Below are 20,274 nucleotides of genomic sequence, written 5' to 3'. Positions count from 1 at the left end.
AGGGGCGTGTCTATTGGAGTGAAGCCTGGACAACCTCACTCTTCTGCCTCAGTGTGAGAGGAGCGGCCGTGCAGGTAAAATGGCGGTGGGAGCGAGTGCTGAGTCACTAATATGCAGTGAGGCACAGGAGGCGGCGGCTGCTCTGGAGTATGCCGGCCTGACGTTTGCTGTACACTCTGATACAAGGCTTTGTGTCTGGGAGCTCCCTCAGGCTCCTGGTGTTGTTACAAGTGATTCTCCGGGCCTTGAGCGCCGCCTGCAGGCCCGGATGTAAAGCACAGCCAGGGGCAGTGGACCCCACGTGCAGTCATCACCAATGAAATAAACCTTTAGCTTCTTAAAGAACAACATTTGGCGAAATCTGGATTGTCTTGTTGTGTCTATGGGGAGTGTGTATGTACGTGCCTTTTATGGATTCCCTTCTAACGCTTTATTCCTCTTTAACCATCTTATTTTCTTATCAGCATTTCAGATGAACAGAATTCGCATCCACGTCCTGCCCAGCCGAGGCCGCCTGACCCCTGTGCCGAGGACCCTCGAAGCCTTGTCCTGTGCCTACGCTCACAGGCCATGCTCTCAGCCTCGCCTTGAAGGCTACGAGTTCTGCATCAAGCACATCCTAGAAGATAGAAACGCCCCGTACAAGCAGTGCAGCTATGTCTCCAGCAAGAACAGCCGACGCTGCAGCAGTGCCGCTCCTAAGCCTGACAAAAAGGATGGGTAAGTAGGAGCACTGATCTCTATTCTGTCGCCGTATGTCAGGGCACTTATTATAGCTGTGGAAATATTGGGCGTTGGCACTTTGGATGAAGCAATATGGCCGCAGAGTTTGCACTTAAGGGAGTCTGTCAGCACATTTACCCCTTTTTAACAGTTCCCATAGCGCTGTAGCTACAACACAGATGATTAAAACTGTACCTTTATATGCTTTTGTGAACTTGTAAAACTGCCAAAAATGAACTTTGCATATGTAAATGAGGGCTCGCAAGTGCCATGGGGCTGCGTCCACTGCGTTGCTGCGCAGGCAGCTCTGCCTCTTCGGCTCTTAGCCCAGCCCAGCCGTTTTCTCTCCCAGTCAGCGAGATCTGCGCGCTGACTTCCTTGGCCGGGGCATGCGCACTGCGATGCCCATTGCTGGCATCGCAGTAGCTTATGCGCCGGCTAACGGATCAAACAGATAAATTTTACCTCTCTTGGCTCTCTGTGTCTGCAGTGACAGCTGCTTGCTCGGCTTTCCTCCTCTTCTGCGCCGATGCACCGCCTCCTTTCTGCAGTTTTCGCGCAGTTAGCTGGCGCATGAGCTACTGCAATGCCGTGCCAGCAATGGGCATCACAGTGCGCATGCCCCGGCCAAGGAAGTTAGTGCGCAGGATCTCGCATAGGGGGAGCGAAAACGGCTGGGCGGGGATAAGAGGCAGAGCTGCCTGGGCGCCAACGCGGTGGACGCAGCCCCTGGGCACTTGCGAGCCCTCATTTACATATGCATCAAAGTTTGTTTTTGGCAGTTTTACAAGTCCACAAAAGCATATAAAGGTACCGTTTTAATCATCTGTGTTGCGGCTACAGCGCTATGGGAACTGATAAAAAGGGGTAAATGTGCTAACAAACTCCCTTTTATTTTTTTTTTAATCAAATCGTTTTTATTAAACAATAAATACATATTATAACATAATACAATATGTTGACTTTTTCTTCTTTAAATTATCCACGATGCAGATTCAGTGAACAACAATACTCATAAGTATATCACCACTCAGTATTAACATGAATCCATACACTACATATACCTTTGCTAAAACATATTATGGGCAAAAAAAAAAAAAAATTACCAGAAACTTGGCCTTTCCAAACTCCCTCCCCCCCTTACCCTACCCTAACCCCCCAACCCTAACATTGGTCTTGACCATCACATGACTATATAACCACGTGGGTATGAGATAACCATTCAGTCCACATTTTTTCAAACTTCTGAGGGCACCCTCTCTTCACAAACACCCCTTTTTCGAGTACCAGCATGTCATGCACCTTCCGTTCAAACTCACTCAGTGTGGGCGGACTCCCCTGGATCCACCTCATAGCGATCAGTTTCCTGGCCACATATAGCAATCTCCCCGCAGCTACCCTAACCGGTTCATTTCCTCCAATTTCAGACACATACCCCAGAATACACACCTTAGGATCTTTTTGAATTCTTAATGTCAATTTACTATTAATCATCTCTACAACTTCCTCCCAATAATTAGCAACTACTGGACAAGACCACAACATATGTAACAAGTCTGCACCATCTTCCATACACTTTGGGCACTTGTCATCACCTCTTACTCCTATCTTTTTCAGGAACACCGGTGTTTTGTACACTCTGTGTATAATAAATAGTTGGGACAGTTTGCCCTGTTCACTTAGAGACACCTTGGGGACTGCTTCTAAAATATCTTCCCACATATCCTTAGACATATCCCCCACGTCAGCCTCCCACTTTTTCATTCTTGAAAGCGGATATCCCTCTAAGAATTTTTCCATTAGAAGAGCGTACACCTGTGATATTAACCCTCTTTTTCCCCCTCCCGACGGAAGAACAAGCTTATGGACCACCTCCATTTGAGCTATCACACATCCCTTCCGCATCGTGACCCCAAGGGCATGTCTTATTTGAAGATATTTATAAAACCACTCCTTGGGGATATTAAATTCCTGCTGCAGGCTTTGAAATGACTTACATGTCTTGTCCTTAATTAATTGTCCAATTCTCGTCACTCCATAAGTTTCCCAGTTCCTAAGTCCTGGTATGGCCAATAGTTCTGGCAACAAGTGGTTCTTTCCAATAGGTGAAAGTTCACTAATACCTCCCACTCCTCTTAGCAGCTTCACTTTTGCCCAAACTTTTTTCATGAGTTCAATCAGAGGAAGTTTTTCCCTCCCTGCATGCATTCCTAAACCTTCCAGAATGCCCATGAGGTCACGACTGCCCAGCCAATGCTGCAATATCTGCCCAGTCATATCTGGTGCTTGTAGATCAATCCATCCCTTAAAATGCTGACATTGGGAAGCCAAAAAATAAATCCATGCGTTAGGGACAGCTAGGCCCCCTTCCGACTTAGAATACTGCAATGTCTCCAGTTTGATCCTAGCCTGTCCATACTTCCAAGTAAGATCTCTAAATATAGAGTGAATTTTCTTAAATCTATCCAGAGGGATCCAAACTGGAGCATTATTCAGTATATATATCAGTTGGGGCATCATAACCATTTTTAAAAGGTTAACTCTGCCTACCACCGAAAGAAAGAGCCTACACCATGACCTCACTTTAAGCCTAAAAGTAGCTAGCAAAGGGGATAGATTTAGTTCTTCAAAATCCGCTAGTCTCGGTGTTATATGTAATCCCAGATATTTAAATTTATCCACCCAGGGCACCAAACTATCTACTTGTCTGCCTACCAGGGCCTGCCCGTCAATTGGCATCAAAGAGGATTTCTGCCAGTTTATCCGTAGTCCGGAAAAGCTACCAAATCTGTCAATCAATGCCATGGCCGCATCCAGGGACGCACCAGTATCGCCCAAGAAAAGTAGGGTATCATCAGCGTACATAGCCACTTTATTATGCAGTTCACCATATCTAAACCCCTCTATACTTGTAGATAAGCGAATATGCGCCGCCAACGGCTCTATTGCAAGAGCAAACAATAAGGGCGACAGTGGGCATCCCTGTCTGGAACCCCTGGCGAGGGGAAAACAGTCTGATAATCCTCCATTAGCTCTAATTCTCGCCTTAGGGCTAGAATACAGAACCTGTACCCACTGAATGAACCGTTCACCAAAGCCCATAATTCTCAGGACCCCCCACAAATACCTCCATTCCACACTATCAAACGCCTTAGCGGCGTCAAGCGCAAGCAAGGCCCTGTCACCACCATTATCCGCCGGAATATTTAAGCTAGTGTACAGCCTACGAAGGTTAATAGCCGTTGATTTTCCTGGCATAAATCCCGTCTGATCCGGATGTACTATGGTCAGAATTACCTTGGACAGCCTGTTCGCCAACACCTTCGCCAGTAGCTTAACATCAGCCGTGAGAAGTGAAATTGGCCTGTAGGAATCCGGTATTTTAGGATCCTTCCCAGGCTTAGGCAAAACCACAATTATAGCTTCCTGCATCGAATGTGGTAACGAACCTGCCTCCAATGAGTGCTCAAACACCTTAAGTAATTCAGGGAGTAATATCCCCTGTAGTTTTTTGTATATCTCTACTGGGAGACCATCAGCTCCAGGGGCCTTACCACTTGCCATGTCCCCAAGTGCAGCTTCCAGTTCCTCTAGTGTAATCGGCTCCTCTAGCCTCTCTCTATCTTCTTCTGACAGCACCGATAACTGCGCCTCCTCTAGGAAATCCTTCAGGGCCTCATCAGAACTAGATCCAGTGGAAGTATATAGAGATACATAGAAGCTTTTTAAAATTCCTAATATTCCTTTTGTGTCCTGACAACTGTTCCCCCTGTCATCTCTCAACTCCTGAATACAAGAGGAGCCTCTCTGAGCCTGCGAGACCACTGACAACAAATGACCCACCTTCTCTCCTTCCTCAAAAGATCTCTGACGGTAAAAGCTTCTCTTTCTATCTGCGGCCTGTACCAGATGACATCTCAGCTGCTCCTGAGCAACCTCCAGCGCCTCACTACTAACCATGGTGGGGGATCTACTAAACTCTCTCTCAGCCTCGGACACTAGTACATGCGCCTTGACATCCGCCTCTCTGGTCCTGGATTTATGTTTGTTGATTTCTTTCATCAGAACTCCCCTCAGAAATGCTTTCATGGCGTCCCATACACCTGGTATCGAAGCCGACCCTGTATTGATATCAAAAAATTCCTTAATTTCCATAGAAATCCCAGATAGGTCACCCAACACATTCAACCAATGAGGATTACACTTCCACAGCCTCGGTCCCTGTCTGAGCACCCCCAGGCACAAGTCAATCTGCACCAGAGAATGGTCAGACAACGACCGAGGATGATAAACAACATCCCTAACTAGTGGTAGCATTATGTCGTTAACAAGGGCCAGATCTATACGCGATAGTGAATGGTGCGTGGCGGATCTACATGAATATTCACGCTTATCCGGGTTACGCCGTCTCCATACATCTTGCACTCCTACCTCACCCAAAATATTCCTGAGAGCCGCACTCCCCGGTGAACCACCTGCTCCCTCCACCCGGCATCTATCTAGGGAGTCATTCATCGTGCAATTAAAGTCCCCAACCAACAGCCACGGCAGCCCAGGGAAGTCCGCCACAAAGCCCATGATCTCTCTTATTAATGGGGAAGCAAACGGTGGGGGCACATACACAGACACCAGCACCAGCTGTATTCCATCCACCTTACACACCACACACACATACCTGCCCTCAGCGTCCACACACTCCTGCATATGTTCATACCTGATACTCCTATGCACAATCATACTTACACCTCTAGAATGAGAGGAATGAGTTGAATGTAACGCATGGATCACCCAATTTTTATTCATCCAGTGTAAATTTTCTCCTGTCAAATGCGTTTCCTGAAGACAACATATAGCCGGCTGAAACCGCCCCAGATACTGAAAAATACACTGTCTTTTCCGTGCTTCAGCCATCCCTCTCACATTCCAGCTTAAGATTCTAATCGCCTGTGACATGGTAAAATTTTTGACCATATTTGAATCTCACACCCCATTCAGATAACACTCGCTCATAGTTCAAGACCCTAACCTTCCCCCCCAACCTTTTCCCTACCCCCCCACCCCCCTCCCTCCCTCTCATACTCAGGTTACTGTAGCTGGGGAAACCTTTCCCTTCCTTATCCACTTCCCACATTAAAACAAGGCAATCCGAGAGCAACATGCCCTTCAACCTACAATAAGCATAACAATTTATAACACTTTTCCTCAGGTAGAGAATCCTCCCCACAACTGAGAAATACATTTTACTATCATTACCGCCTGCTCCCTCAGGAACTACCATTTGGTAGCATTACATAATACACTCCCTAACTGGTGCAACATTTAAAGCAATCCTAGAGTGTAAATGCATATATAACTTGAACATAAGAAACGTATATCTGCCTCCTTCAAGTGTCCAGGGCCCCACTTCTCAATTGTCGCTCGTGGACGTCCAGCCACTGCGTCGCCTCCTCCGGATCTTCAAAAAATCTGGTGGATCCCAATGCCACCACACGCAGTTTAGCAGGAAACAGCATAGCGTACTGGACTTGTAGAGCTCTCAGCCTTTTCTTTATATCCATAAATCTGCTTCTCCTCCGCTGCACTTCGTTGGAATAATCCGGAAATATGGATACTTTCACCCCATTCAGGACCATCTCCTCATTGTCCCTAGATTGTCGCAGGATAGTGTCCCGGTCTTTAAAATGGAGTATCTTCGCCAGTATGGGACGGGGAGGTCTGCCAGGCGGAAGCGGCCGCATGGGGACTCTGTGCGCCCGCTCCACCGCATATAATGAGGATAGACCTTTTTCATGAAATAATTGGTGCAGCCATTTTTCCACAAATTCGGTGGCATTATCCCCCTCCGTCTTCTCTGGCACACCCACAATCCGCAGGTTATTCCTTCTGGACCTGTTCTCCAGGTCATCTGTTTTGGCGTATAACGCCGCTATATCTTTAGCAGATGATTTTGCCGCCATTTGCATAGGCTGGATAACGTCCTCAATAGTGGACACCCTCTTCTCCAATTCAGAGGTGCGTTCTGTGATTTTATGTAAGTCATGCCTAATTAAAGACACGTCTGACCTCAGACTGCCAACCTGTACTGTAAGCACCTTCAGTGTGCTGTTACAACTGGCCACAGCGGCCATAATATCTTTTAGAGTAGGCTCTGCTCCATCCACAACTTTAGGGCCTACCGCGTCTTTTGCCGGCCGTGCAGGGGTTAATGGCGGCCAATTTACCGCGTCCAGGGTCTCCCCGTCGGTGGATTCATCCTCTTGTCCAGAGGAAACCTGAGCGTCCATCTCCTTCTCCTCAGCCCAGTCTCCCCCAGCACTCTCCGTGCGAGCAAACCTGCTCAGCTTTGCGGCAGCCGTCTGTCTCGTCTTGGGCTGTAAGGCCGGCCCCTCTTCTTCCTCGGCGCCATGCCGACTCTCCTCTGGCCTGTCACAGCGCGGCCCTTTACCGGACTTTCTAGGCATGTCGGGACTCAAAAGATCAGCACCACACTCTCCTGACTCCTCTCAACCACCAGGTAGGCAAGGATCTGCGAAATAGGGGGTTGCTACCACTCTAAAATCAGGATGTCTGCAGGAGCTCAGTGCGGTGCGACCTACTCCATGCGCTCTCAGGCCACGCCCAACAAACTCCCTTTTAAAGGGGGTGTCCCATCTCCACACTTATCGCTAGGGATGAGTGAATTTCTGTTTTCAAGTTTGGTGTATAAGGTTCGGGTTATATAAGAATGGCGGTCCCTGATAACATTGTTTTCAGCCCTTCTACTGCTGCGTACCAGTTAGATTTCTATATCGGGTTACGGTACTTTCACACTAACGTTCTTCTTTTCCGGCTAGGGCTCAATACTGGAAAAGAACTGATCAGGCATATGCCCATGCATTCTGAATGGAGAGCAATCCGTTCAGGATGTCTTCAGTTCAGTCTTTTTGACTGATCAGGACAGAGATGATACCGCAGCATGCTACGGTTTTATCTCTGGCCAAAAAAACTGAACAGTTGCCAGAATGCTGGATCCGGCATTTTTTTTCCATAGGAATGTATTAGTGACAAAATACAAAATAATGCAATGTGCAGACCGAAAAGGTGAAAAATATAAATGCCGTCTCTGTTTTTCCAGATGAAACCGGAAAGACGGATTCGGCATTTCAATGCATTTGTTAGATGGATCAGGCTCCTGATCAGTCTTACAAATGCCATCAGTTGGCATACGTTTTGCCGAATCCGGCGGGCAGTTCCAGGACTCAACTGCTTGCTGGATCACTCTGCCGCAAGTGTGAAAGTATCCTTATAAAAGAATGGCGGTCCTGAGTTACTCCTGATGACTGTCTTCAGCCCTTCTACTGCTGTGTACCAGTTAGATTTCTAAATCGGGTGTCTGTGTGACATTCCCAACTGTAATGATGAGTATTGTCAGTTCTACATAATCTCTAATTGTTTTCTATTGGCTGTGTTGATCTTTGCAGTGTTTCTTTCTGTGCTGAGCATTCCCGTAGAAATGCCCTAGCTCTCCAGGCTCAAATGAAGAAATCAAACACAGGACCAACCAGTGAGTCTTTGTTATACCAGTTAAGCTCGTATGCCCGAGGAGATCTGGGTACCCAGACCCAAGAAAGCAGCAGAAGTGAATCCAGTTGCATCCTGGGTATGTTTTCTCTCCTTGTATTACATCCTGTTCATTTATTCCTTATTCTTTAAGCACCACTGTGTGTGACTAATACCTAACGGGATATCTCAGCGGAAGTGTGTGAATATTTATAAAGGCTCCCCTTTTATTAGAGGGTTAAAATAACATTTGTGAAAGCAGTAAGCTATCATGTAATTGACAGGGAACCTGTCGCTAGATTTTTGGGCCACCCACTTGTTATACCCATGTAATTGCTTTTAACCTTCTAAAGATGCCCCAACCACTACTGGCTGTTTTGGCTTTATGTAGTAAAATAACTTTTAAATCTCTTCACTGTTCATACAGAGGTATTTTTTTGAAATCCAAATCTGAGATTCATAACATGCTGGTGGCTTAGTGTTGTGCCTAATGTATATTATCTCTAAACCTTGTAAAAAAAAAAAAAAAAAAAAATAGAGATATCTATCTATCGCCAGTTCCATCCCTGTGGTAAAGCTATCCGGCAGAGGATTAGCCTGCCAGAGTTCCCTGTATCAAGCCTAGCCAGATACTGCCGTTCACCCCCAGACCCCATAGAATTTTTTTTGTCCAACCAAAACCCAGCGCTTGTGCTGGTGGAAACCAGGCAAATCCCATTATTGTGAGTGGGGATCTGGCAGTGCATGGCCCTGTCCGCTTAGACGGGCTTACAGTGAACTTTTTATGTAATGTTTGTAGAAAGATGCATGCAGTATTTTGAGTTGCTCCTAAGGTGCAGCTGAAATCTTGTAACAAAATCCAGAACGGTTTCCAGCTCTGATATTCTAATTCCATTGTGTCTGGTTAATTTGGGAATAATTTCAATGCGTTTCCACTTAGATGAGGACAGCTGCAGTGACAGCGACCATGAGGCGGTGACAGTAGATCAGACCTGGATGGGAGATCTTGATAGTGAAGCAGACAGTCTGGACAGTGATCAGGAGGATCCTCTGAAGTAAGTCTTGGTGGTTTAGTTTTTAATGTGATGTTTTCGTTGCTACTGTTAGGCCTCATGCACACGACCGTTCTGGTCCGCATCCGAGCCACAGTCCCATTCACTTCAACGGGGCTGCAAAAGATGCGGACAGCACTCTGTGTGCTGTCCGCATCCATTGCTCCGTTCTGTAGCCCCGCTAAAAAAATATAACCTGTCCGTTTTTGCGGACAAGAATAGGCATTTCTACAATGGGTTGCCTATTCCGTTCTGCAAACTGCGGAAGGCACACAGGCGGCTTCTGTGTTTTGCGGGTCCGCAATTTTTTGACTGCAAAAAAATGGTACGGTCGTGTGCATGAGGCCTAAGAGGCTGTGTATTGGCAAAATAGTTACAATTGAAAAGTGAAAATATACAGTCCCACATCTCCAATCTTCGAGGAATTTTAATTGCGTTATGTTAAGAGTTCCCTGATATATAATATCTTTTAAAATGAGTACCTAATAAAAATTGTTTTATGAAAGACTAGTCAGAGGTATAAAGAGCCACGCTAAGGTCCTAGAGACCTTTGAACCTTTCCTATTAATATAACAGCGTGGTCACCTCCTGAGAGACCTACAAGTATGTTGGTTGCATGAGGCCTAAGAGTCACTTTTCTTCAGACACCTGTTAAATATCTACTTAACAATTTTGGGATTTCTAGCTGACAATTTGAACTATGCGTGGACCTTATTGATGACCTTTTCCGAGAATATGCCATAAGTACAACAAAATCAGACAGGCTCTTTAAAGGATAAGGTTACTTTCACACTTGAGTTCGGGGTTCCACTTGTAAGTTCCGTTTGAAGGCTCTCACAAGCGGCCCCGAACGGATCCGTACAGCCCCAGTGCATTCTATCAGTTTGGCCTCCGTTCCGCTCAGCAGGCGGACAACCGAACGCAGCTTGCAGCGTTTTGGTGTCCGCCTGGCCGTGCGGAGCCAAACGGATCCGTCCTGAATTACAATGCAAGTCAATGGGGACAGATCCGTTTGACGTTGACACAATATGGTGCAATTGCAAACTGATCCGTCCCCCATTGATATTCTATGTTAAGTCAGGAGTCCCTATTAATATACCATCAGATCGGAGTTTTCTCCAATCCGATGGTATATTTTAACTTGAAGCGTCCCCATCGCCATGGGAACGCCTCTGTTAGAATATACCATCGGATTTGAGTTAGATCGTGAAACTCAGAATATACTGTCGGATCTAACAGAGGCGTTCCCATGGTAATGGGGATACTTCAAGTTAGAATATACAAAAAAAAACTGTGTACATGACTGCCTCCCTCCCCTGTATTTAACTCATTGGTGGCCAGTGCGGCCGTGCCCCCCCAATTCAAATGACCGACAACCCAACCCCCCCCCCCCCATCATTGGTGGCAGCGGAGAGTTCCGATCGGAGTCCCAGTTTAATCGCTGGGACTCCGATCGGTAACCATGGCAACCAGGACGCTACTGCAGTCCTGGTTGCCATGGTTACTTAGCAATTTTAGAAGCATTATACTTACCTGCGATGTCTGTGACCAGCCGGGCGCTCCTCCTACTGGTAAGTGAAAGGTCTGTGCTATAAGCAATGCGCCGCACAGACCTTTCACTTACCAGTAGGAGGAGCGCCCGGCTGGTCACAGACATCGCAGGTAAGTATAATGCTTCTAAAATTGCTAAGTAACCATGGCAGCCAGGACTGCAGTAGCGATTAAACTGGGACTCCGATTGGAACTCTCCGCTGCCACCAATGATGGGGGGTCGGTCACTTCAATTAGGGAGTGGGGGCCGGCCACCAATGATTTAAATACAGGGGAGGGAGGAGAGGCCGGCTGCACTGGCCACCAATGAGTTAAATACAGGGGGGGGAGGGGAGGCCGGCTGCACTGGCCACCGATGAGTTAAATAGAGGGAGGGGGTTCTGCTGCCAGGCAGCAGGGGGCAGTCATGTACACAGTTTTAGTATATTCTAACTTGAAGCATCCCCATCACCATGGGAACGCCTCTGTTAGAATATTCTGTCGGATCTGAGTTTTCACGAAGTGAAAAATCTGATCTGAAAAAAAGTTATGCAGACGGATCCGTTCTGAACGATGCAAGCGTTTGCATTTTAGGAGCGGATCCGTCTGTACAGACACCAGACGGATCCGCTCCGAACGCAAGTCTGAAAGTAGCCTAAGGCCTCTTTCACATGGGCGTTGCGGAAAAATGTGCGGGTGCGTTGCGGGAACACCCGCGATTTTTCCGCGCGAGTGCAAAGCATTGTAATGCGTTTTGCACTCGCGTGAGAAAAATCGCGCGTGTTTGGTACCCAAACCTGAACTTCTTCACAGAAGTTCGGGCTTGGGATCGGTGTTCTGTAAATAGTATTATTTTCCCTTATAACATGGTTATAAGGGAAAATAATAGCATTCTGAATACAGAATGCTAAGTAAAACAGGGCTGGAGGGGGTTAAAAAAAATAAAAAATCATTTAACTCGCCTTAATCCACTTGCTCGCGATGCCGGGCATCTCCGTCTGACTCTTTTACTGTATAGGACCTGTGGAGAGCATTAACTATAGTTTAAGGACCTGGGATGACATCACTCTGGTCATCACATGGTACGTCACATGATCTTTTACCATGGTGAATCACCATGGTAAAAGATCATGTGACGTACCATGTGATGACCGGAGTGACGTCATCCCAGGTCCTTAAACTATAGTTAATGCTCTCCACAGGTCCTATACAGTAAGAGTCAGACGGAGATGCCCGGCATCGCGAGCAAGTGGATTAAGGTGAGTTAAATGATTTTTTATTTTTTTTAACCCCCTCCAGCCCTGTTTTACTTAGCATTCTGTATTCAGAATGCTATTTTCCCTTATAACCATGTTTATAAGGGAAAATAATAAGGTTCGGGTCTCCATCCCGATCGTCTCCTAGCAACCGTGCGTGAAAATCGCACCGCATCCGCACTTGCTTGCGGATGCTTGCGATTTTCACGCAACCCCATTCATTTCTATGGGGCCTGCGTTACGTGAAAAACGCACAAAGAGGAGCATGCTGCGATTTTTCACGCAACGCAAAAGTGATGCGTGAAAATCACCGCTCGTGTGCACAGCCCCATAGAAATGAATGGGTCAGTATTCAGTGCGGGTGCAATGCGTTCACCTCCCGCATCGCATCCGTGCGGAATACTCGCTCGTGTGAAAGGGGCCTAACTGTCACATTTTCGCTCAAAATTCAATTTCATATAAATTGTTGCTGCTGTGGTGTTGATCCATAATCGCTAATTGTGTTCACATACCACTTGTTTAATAATACTCTCTATAGCAACCACTCCTCACAAGACTTCTTTCTGACTATCTTCTCAAGATGGCTGCCGATGCCCTTACCCTGAGGCTAAGACCTCCCTAACTACCCAGAATTCATTCGGCTCATCTCGGGAACGCGCAGCCTCAACCCAACCGATCAACTTTCTCCAGACTAAAACACGCCCTCGCCCCACGCAAATATCGGCACTATCCTGGTCCAACGGGAGCATGCATGCAGGGTTCGGGACTGCCCACTACTATGTCCTCCGTCTTCTGTATATAGGAGATGGAGGACACCTAGCAACGCTCATTTAGCCGCAGCACTGGGGGAGGAAAGAACAAGCTGCAATTACTAGATAATTCAATACCTATACAAAAGTATTAACTAGAGAACTAAGGTAAACTTAGTCAGTCAGACCAATCCAATTACATAAAAAAATCGTTACCCTTCAAGTCTACTGCCCCATTTATTGCTGCACCTAAAGCATAAACCAAAATCTGATGAAAAACGGAGTGCTTCAGCTATTACGTTTTATCGGCACTACGTGGGTTCTGGAGTGAGCAGAGTTCAGATCCCTTGTACCTTCTCCCGTGCTGTATGGTAATTGCTACTATTGGTTCACCAGGGAGGAGTCTGCCCTATTTCTCCCTTGGGCGTTCCTTCTCCCTGGCTGTAGTGCTGTCCAATCGCAGAGCTCCCAGGCTGTGAGCTCTGCGCTGTGATTGGACAGCACTACAGTCAGGGAGAAGGAACGCCCAGGAGAACAAGGGCAGTCTCCTCCTACTATAACCAAGTGACTGAACATAGCGGAGGGCATAGCAAGAGAACGGAGCGGCGCCCAGGGATAATAGTAAGTGCAGTGAGATCCCTGGGCGCAGCTCTACATGTCCAGATATCTTTCAATGTTCGGACCCATGAAAGGTCCTCTTTTTAGTCTACAGTTTTTACCTTTGCTTGTGAATGGAATTAAAGATTCTCCTGGTGGTTCCACAGTCGCTTACCTGTGTGACACACTGGCCTTTCTCCTTCTGCAATGCGGTCATGTGACTGCATGTCTCCTGATATTTCTGCTGATGCCATTTGGATATTCTCTTCCTGTCCACTGCAAAGTACATCATATACTGTACATTGCAGACAGGCAGTCTCAGAGAAGCGACTCACGTACAATGTTGGTGCGTTGCTTCACATGCATGCCTGTTCTGGGTCTTGAAATGTTGGAAAGTACTTAGGAGTGGCCGAAAGTAGAGGGGGCTTGTAAGTCCAGCGTTATAGTTGCTAGTTTGGAATTGGATGGTAGCACTCACTGGAAGTAACAAAACCTGGAAGTTCAGCATGTAAACAGGGGAACACAGACTCTAATGGTATTGGTGAAAAGTTTCCTTTTCTTAACGCTATCCGGTAGAATGTTGTCTTTAATACAGTTTCTCATTCACTTTCATTGGTAGACATGCAGGAGTGTACACTGCTGAAGAAGTGACTCTTATAATGCGAGAGAAGCTCATTCGGCTCCAATCTCTATACATTGATCAGTTCAAGAGACTACAGCACTTGCTAAAGGAAAAGAAAAGAAACTACTTGCACAGTGTAAAGACTGAGCATGAAACCATTGGTATGTATTCTGTCCACGACGTAGAACTGGTGCTGCCAGTGCATAAAACTGTATGTTGGGGTGCGCTTTTGTTTAACAAACTAAGGTATATCATTGCACTCGTATGACTGAGGCTGTTGTGTACAACAAACCCTAAGGGTAGGTTCACGCAAAGTTTTTATATTTTTTATTTTATTTTTTTTTGAGGAGTTTTTCAGGCAGATTCTATTTTATTTTTTCGGTCAAAGCTGGAAGGGGAAGTGGGCCCCCATTTCATTCGATTTCAGATTGTTTGGTTCCACTTCTGGCTTTGGCTGAAAAGCCTGCAGGAAAATCTCTTAAAACCCCCTCCAAAAAACAGTGTGAACCTACCCTAACTCAGGCTGCATGTAATTTATTACATTCTTGTCTACATTTATTTTTAGCTTATTCTGGTAGTCAGTATCTTGTCTCTCCCTTACCCTAGGGAGTAGCCTTCTCACTGGACCAGAGGGACTCTCTTCTAAAGAGCGTGACAACCTGAAGAAACTGAAAGCATTGCGTCGCTATAGAAAACGATATGGAGTGGAGGCTCTCTTACATCGGCAGCTGAAAGAACGTCGTATGTTGGCCACAGAGGGAGCGTCCCAACAGGTATGTTTCTTATGTTCTGGACTTTATTTCTGTGGTATTTTATTTAGCTCTTATAGCGACACACAATATGCTGCGCATCAGTCTTTTTCCTCTCACTTTTTAGGCTTCATGCACACGAGCGTTATTTTGGTCCGCATCTGAGCTGCAGTATTTGCGGCTCAGATGCGGGCCTATTCACTTCAATGGGGCCGCAAAAGATGCAGACAGCACTCCGTGTGCTTTCCGCATCCGTTGCTCCGTTCTGGACAAGAATAGGCAGTTATATTAATGGCTGTCCGCGCCGTTCCGCAGCGCACATGGACGCTATCCGTGTTTTGCAGATCCGTAATTTGCACACTGCAAAACACACAACGGTCGTGTGCATCAGGCCTTATCCACTCCTTGGTTTGGCTAAAACAACTTCCTCAAACTGCACGTGAAGCCAACCTGGCACTAGTGTTCATAAATCTCTCCTAATGTAAGAGAACATTTATATAAGACTGATATACTGAAAGCTGAAGTAGAAGTGAACAGGCCCTGAATCAAGGCTTATGGCTTGTTGTAGCCGTGGGTTTCAAGCAGGTGCCTATATGAACTCTTCCTGTGGTCTGTTAGCTGTGCCGTTCACACTACATAGGCCCAGCTAATTCAGTTGGAAGAAACAAGTTATTTTTTGGTAATTGTAATATCAAACTTTTGCCCACATCTGGTGGTAATTTTATTGTGATTGCCATTTGCTTTAGGTCTTATGAAACTAAAACTTGGTTCCCCTAATGCAGGCCCACACCACAAGATCCAGTCAGCGATGCCTTTCCTTTGTTGAAGACGTACGCTGCTCTAATCCAAGCCTTCCTATGAGCAGACACTGCTTATCACGTATCCTTTACAGCTTATTATTTTCCTGTACTGATCTTGTAAGTGTTCAGCTGAAGTGTAAAAGATTCATTATTCAGCTATTGTAGTAATACTTGCGGAAAGAGGTAATAGAAAGGCCTTATAGATTTCTGGAAATGTGTGCGACAAGTCATCATAAATTGCAGTGATTTGAAAGACTGCGTTTTTTCAGAAATACCAGATGCCCTGTTGTCTACAGAAGGACTCGTCATGCATAGGTCCCCTCCCTCTTGCTAACTGGTTATAAATGCAATACACAATATATCCAGTTCGTTAATTGTGATGGGTAATCGCTGCGTGTCTCTGACATGATGTGGGTTCAGTTCACATGGAGTATAATGCAATATATGAGGCTGTGTTTTCTTCAGCACCACTGATGTCCTAGCGCTGTAAATATACAGCTTTGCAGAAATGACCCTGTCCCCGCACTGTACATTTACAGGCGGGAAGGGTTTATGCACAAAGAAAAAAAATGCATTTTTATTTAATTTATCTGCCCTCATGTTGCTGTAGGCCATATCCATTTCTGTGGGACAGAGCTCTGCAATACTGTGTATATGTGGCTGTATGTTGGAAGGAGGTGATTCTTAGCTCTATACCAGAGAAATGGAGCTCCTGCCCCAATAACAGTTGCACATGGGAGGTTTTGGCTGCATGTAGAAAATACTCAAATGGGTTATTGTGGAACGTTAACGTACAGACAAATTCTGAATTAAAATGAATTGTACAAAAGATTGGTCTGAAACAAGGGTGACTGATTGTTATAGTTTTAAAAAGAATCCCTTTAGACAGTGACACTACAGGAGAAGCGAACTCCACCTTTTACTGCTTTTCCTGTGATGTCCGTTTCGGACAAGCTTGTGTGGGAGGACTCTGCTCCTTTGACCATACCACACTGCATTATGATTTATAGTGCTGTCTCTGCTTGACCTCAACTGTATTGATCAGTATAATGCCATCAGTACAAATTAGGGTCTCTGCAATATAATGCTGGAGCAGTGTCCACTACGGGAATTCATGCTGGTCTGAAACTGACCTTACTTTAACCCTATGGCAGCTGTCTAGCCCTGCCACAGTTTTGTCATCTTGTGAACTACTTCACTATGTATACATAGTAGACTTCCAATACAAGGATTTGTTAGATTTCATTTTCATACCATGTTAAAACATTCCGTAATTCGGTCTGATCAGATATTTGTCAAGACAGTAACCAAGTTCTCTTCAAGATGTGTGCAGGCTCTGAAGAAGTTCCTTGCAATAAAGCTCTTCCTGGGAGCCTATCTGAAGAGCCCTGCTGCCCTCTTCATCACAGTTTACCTTCACCAATGTACAAGTCTGAGCCAGTGCTGCCTGTGTCAGAACCGATGGATGTGGCTCCCATGGAGCTATATTTGAGCACGGCTGAGCTACAGCCTACTGAGAGCTTGCCCCTTGAGTTCAGTGATGTAAGTTCTTTTTGGGGTAAAAACCTACGTTTTGATGTGTTTAGTAAAGATTGTTCTTTAGTGTTTCACCATTTATTTCCTTTGTTAGGACCTCGACGTAGTAGGAGATGGAATGCAGTGTCCGCCGTCTCCTCTCCTTTTTGATCCTTCTGCGGACATGGCTTTGAATGATGTTTCAAAAACGCCATTCGACATACTTGCAGAAGACACTGAACAGACCACTCCAAGGGACACCCTTTTGACAGCGGACTCCTTGGTGGGATCTGCAGGACAGGTACACCTACTTTTGTTAGACATGCCTAGTCATCTTCATGGTGTTACCAAACTGATTCCTTACCGCATTAATGTTCCTGTGTTTGCTCCAGGAGGAGTATCAGTCAGGAAATACTAGCGTGATTTGTTAAAGGTTAAGAGATCTGTGTAAGGTGTTTTCGGAGTTATTAAAAAAAAAAATAGTGGCACCGACCAGAAGGCTGTATGAAATAAACATTTTTTGCTCACCTTTTTAAATGTTCTGCTGCTTCAGTCCCCGCTGGGCATGCAGCAGTCACAAGCCATTCATTGTTCTGACTGCTGCAGCCAGTGACTGTCCTCAGCTGTCACGTGTATAGGAACATCACATGATGACAGCAGCTATCACTTGAACAATGGATGTGACGTGGTCGCTACAGGGACTAGAATAGCAGGGCATTTTACATTTCAGTAAGGTTTTATATTGTACTATTCCCTGCTCTGTGCCTGTGTTCTAAAATGAATCTCTGAAAATCCCAATAATCCATATCGCCCTTATTTGGTGGTCTATTGGGAACAGGATTAAACATTACAATAGAACAATGACATTTCCTTACCTGGATGAATACAAAACTTATCCCTTCAGAAAGTGCACTCATCTTGTGATATGAAAGATTTGGACAGACCATATTTTATGCAGTGACCTAGAATGTGTATAAGGGCTCATGCACAAACGTATTTTCTTTTACATGTCCGTTTTGTTTGCGGATCGTATACGGAACTATTCATTTCAATGGCTCCGCAAAAAAAACAGATGTTACTCCATGTGCATTCAGTTTCTGTATGTCCATATTTCCGTTCCCAAAAAAGTCCTATTGTCTGCATTATGGACAGGGATAGTAATGTTCTTTTAGGGTCCAGCTGTTCCGTTCTTCAAAATACGGAATGCACAGATGTCGTCCGTATTTTTTGCTGACCGCAAAATACATACGTTCGTGTACATAAGCCCTAAGGGTGTATTCACATGCAGATTTGTTGCAGGAATACCTGTAACTGTCCTATTCATCTGAAGGAGGTTAAAGACTACATCTATCTACACGCTGCAGAAACAACTGATTCTCACTCACCAAAATGCAACAAATCTGTCCCCTGTTATGCATATACCCTAATAGCAACCAAAGGGGGTGAGGGGAAGGGATCAAGTGGCACCCATCAGAAAAATAATCATGTAATTATTGTGCATGTCTGTATCTAGGTCTTTATGTGTTTGGTTAGTCTGTTATGTGATGGGATTGTGTAATGTCACCACTCCGTCACCAGATTTATGCTGCCTTATCTGAGGACAGCTTAAAGTAGGACTAGAAATCCTAATTATAGTGGTGTTACTTGTTTTGTTGCATTAGTTTCCATAAAATCACACTTTTAGGGCTCATGCACACGACCGTATGCCCTCTGAAACATACGGTCTGTGAGCGGGCCATATGTCCCGCAGCGGCATACATCATGCACACGGGAGTGCACAGAATCATGGGTTACTATGATGCTGTGCACATCAGGCAGCCCGTGGGACTATTGTCCCGTACTCATGATATGAGTGTGGGACAATAGTCCTGCGGGCATCCCAATGCGCACAGCATCATAGTAACCTATAATGCTGTGCACTCCTGTGTGCATGATGTATGCCGCTCCGGGACATATGACCCGCTCATGGACCGTATGTCTCAGAGGGCATACGGTCGTGTGCATGAGCCCTTACACTGCATTCAGTGTCTCTTACTATTATGTCCTAGGCGCAGTATAAACCAGGGGACAAGATTCCCTTTAAAGCATGCTAAAATTGTGGTTTATTAGGGGCCAAATAATTTGATGTAATTTTTATTTAGAGTGAATAATACTTTTGATGCATTGTTTCTTGTATATTGAGTTATAGCTGTGGTGATCTATACGTAACAAGAAATTACAAACCTATAGACTAGAGTAACAATGGTCATGGCCCTGAATCAAGGCTGGTGGCTTGTTGTAGCTACTGGTTTCAAGCAGGAGCACAAATTAACTTCTTCCTGTGGTCTGTTGGCTGGGCCAGTTTGCTGTATGACCAAGCCAATTCAGTTGGAAGAGACAATGTTTGTGGACTGTGTAATGAATGAACCAGGCTGCAACTTTGTCTAAAATGTTTTTTTTTTTTTTTTTTTTCCATCACTATATTTTTCAGAGTCAAATCCAGTCATCAGGAACCTCTCCACAAGTCGCTGAACCAATTAGTGATGATGCAGTGGCGCCAGCACAGTCGAAAGCCAATGGAAATGCAGATGGTTCTGCTTCAAACTGAATTTTGCTGTAGAAGGTTAAAGGGGTTGTACCTTCTGGACATTTAGGATATAGCGCCTTTCTTCATTCATTGCTGTGGAGAGGTGGCTGTGTATGCCAGAAGTGTCCAGATAGGATGACCCCTTTATTGTTATTTTATTTACTTGATTACTTTTCACTCGCTTTAACTTAAAGACAAAATCTGATCCTTTATAATACTATGTGGTCTTATGAATTTTTTTTTTTTTATTTTTTTTACACAACACAGTAATATGTAGAAGCTGTTATGTGAAGGTATTGGCAATAGGAGATGGAACTGCCAAAATGTGGAAGTATTTGAAAATTAAAAAAACTTAACATTTTTTGTTTCAGAGGGTTTTTATTACGTTTAAAGGGTTTTCCAAGATTTTATTATAGATGACAAATTGGTATCTGATTGGTGCGAGCCCGACACCCCCCCCCCCCCCCCCACATCAACTGTCTGAGAAGGCACTGAGCACCGCGTCCTCTCAGTTCACAAAGCACACCGCCATACATTGTATAGCTGCTGTGCTTGGTATCGCCAGCCCTGTTCACT

At 45.3% G+C, this 20,274-nt stretch overlaps 1 protein-coding gene and 2 non-coding genes across 5 annotated transcripts; all 3 read left to right on the top strand.

Annotated features, from left to right (window-relative positions):
- The first annotated feature begins 5 nt into the window (after positions 1–5).
- KANSL2 (KAT8 regulatory NSL complex subunit 2) lies at positions 6–19,902 on the top strand. 3 transcript variants are annotated; one of them, XM_040425501.1, is made up of 10 exons: positions 6–74; positions 465–720; positions 8,184–8,362; positions 9,203–9,317; positions 14,066–14,229; positions 14,675–14,841; positions 15,600–15,696; positions 16,906–17,159; positions 17,248–17,433; positions 19,603–19,902. In XM_040425501.1, the coding sequence occupies exons 2-10, from the start codon at positions 473–475 to the stop codon at positions 19,717–19,719; spliced, it is 1,527 nt and encodes a 508-aa protein (XP_040281435.1). In that variant the 5' UTR covers positions 6–74; positions 465–472; the 3' UTR covers positions 19,720–19,902. The 3 variants fall into 3 exon arrangements, with proteins under 3 accessions (XP_040281435.1, XP_040281437.1, XP_040281436.1); XM_040425503.1 differs by lacking the exon at positions 6–74 and adding an exon at positions 83–393; XM_040425502.1 differs by lacking the exon at positions 6–74 and adding an exon at positions 83–397.
- LOC120996840 lies at positions 15,352–15,487 on the top strand. Its single transcript, XR_005777939.1, has one exon. It is a non-coding gene; the product is annotated as a small nucleolar RNA SNORA2/SNORA34 family (small nucleolar RNA).
- Positions 19,380–19,514, top strand: LOC120996839. The gene has a single exon (XR_005777938.1). It is a non-coding gene; the product is annotated as a small nucleolar RNA SNORA2/SNORA34 family (small nucleolar RNA).
- Positions 19,903–20,274: the final 372 nt, after the last annotated feature.

The sequence above is a fragment of the Bufo bufo genome, chromosome 3 (genome assembly GCF_905171765.1).
Source record: "Bufo bufo chromosome 3, aBufBuf1.1, whole genome shotgun sequence".
In the NCBI taxonomy this organism is placed as follows: Eukaryota; Metazoa; Chordata; class Amphibia; order Anura; family Bufonidae; genus Bufo; species Bufo bufo.
This window is presented reverse-complemented; position numbering and strand designations above follow the sequence as displayed.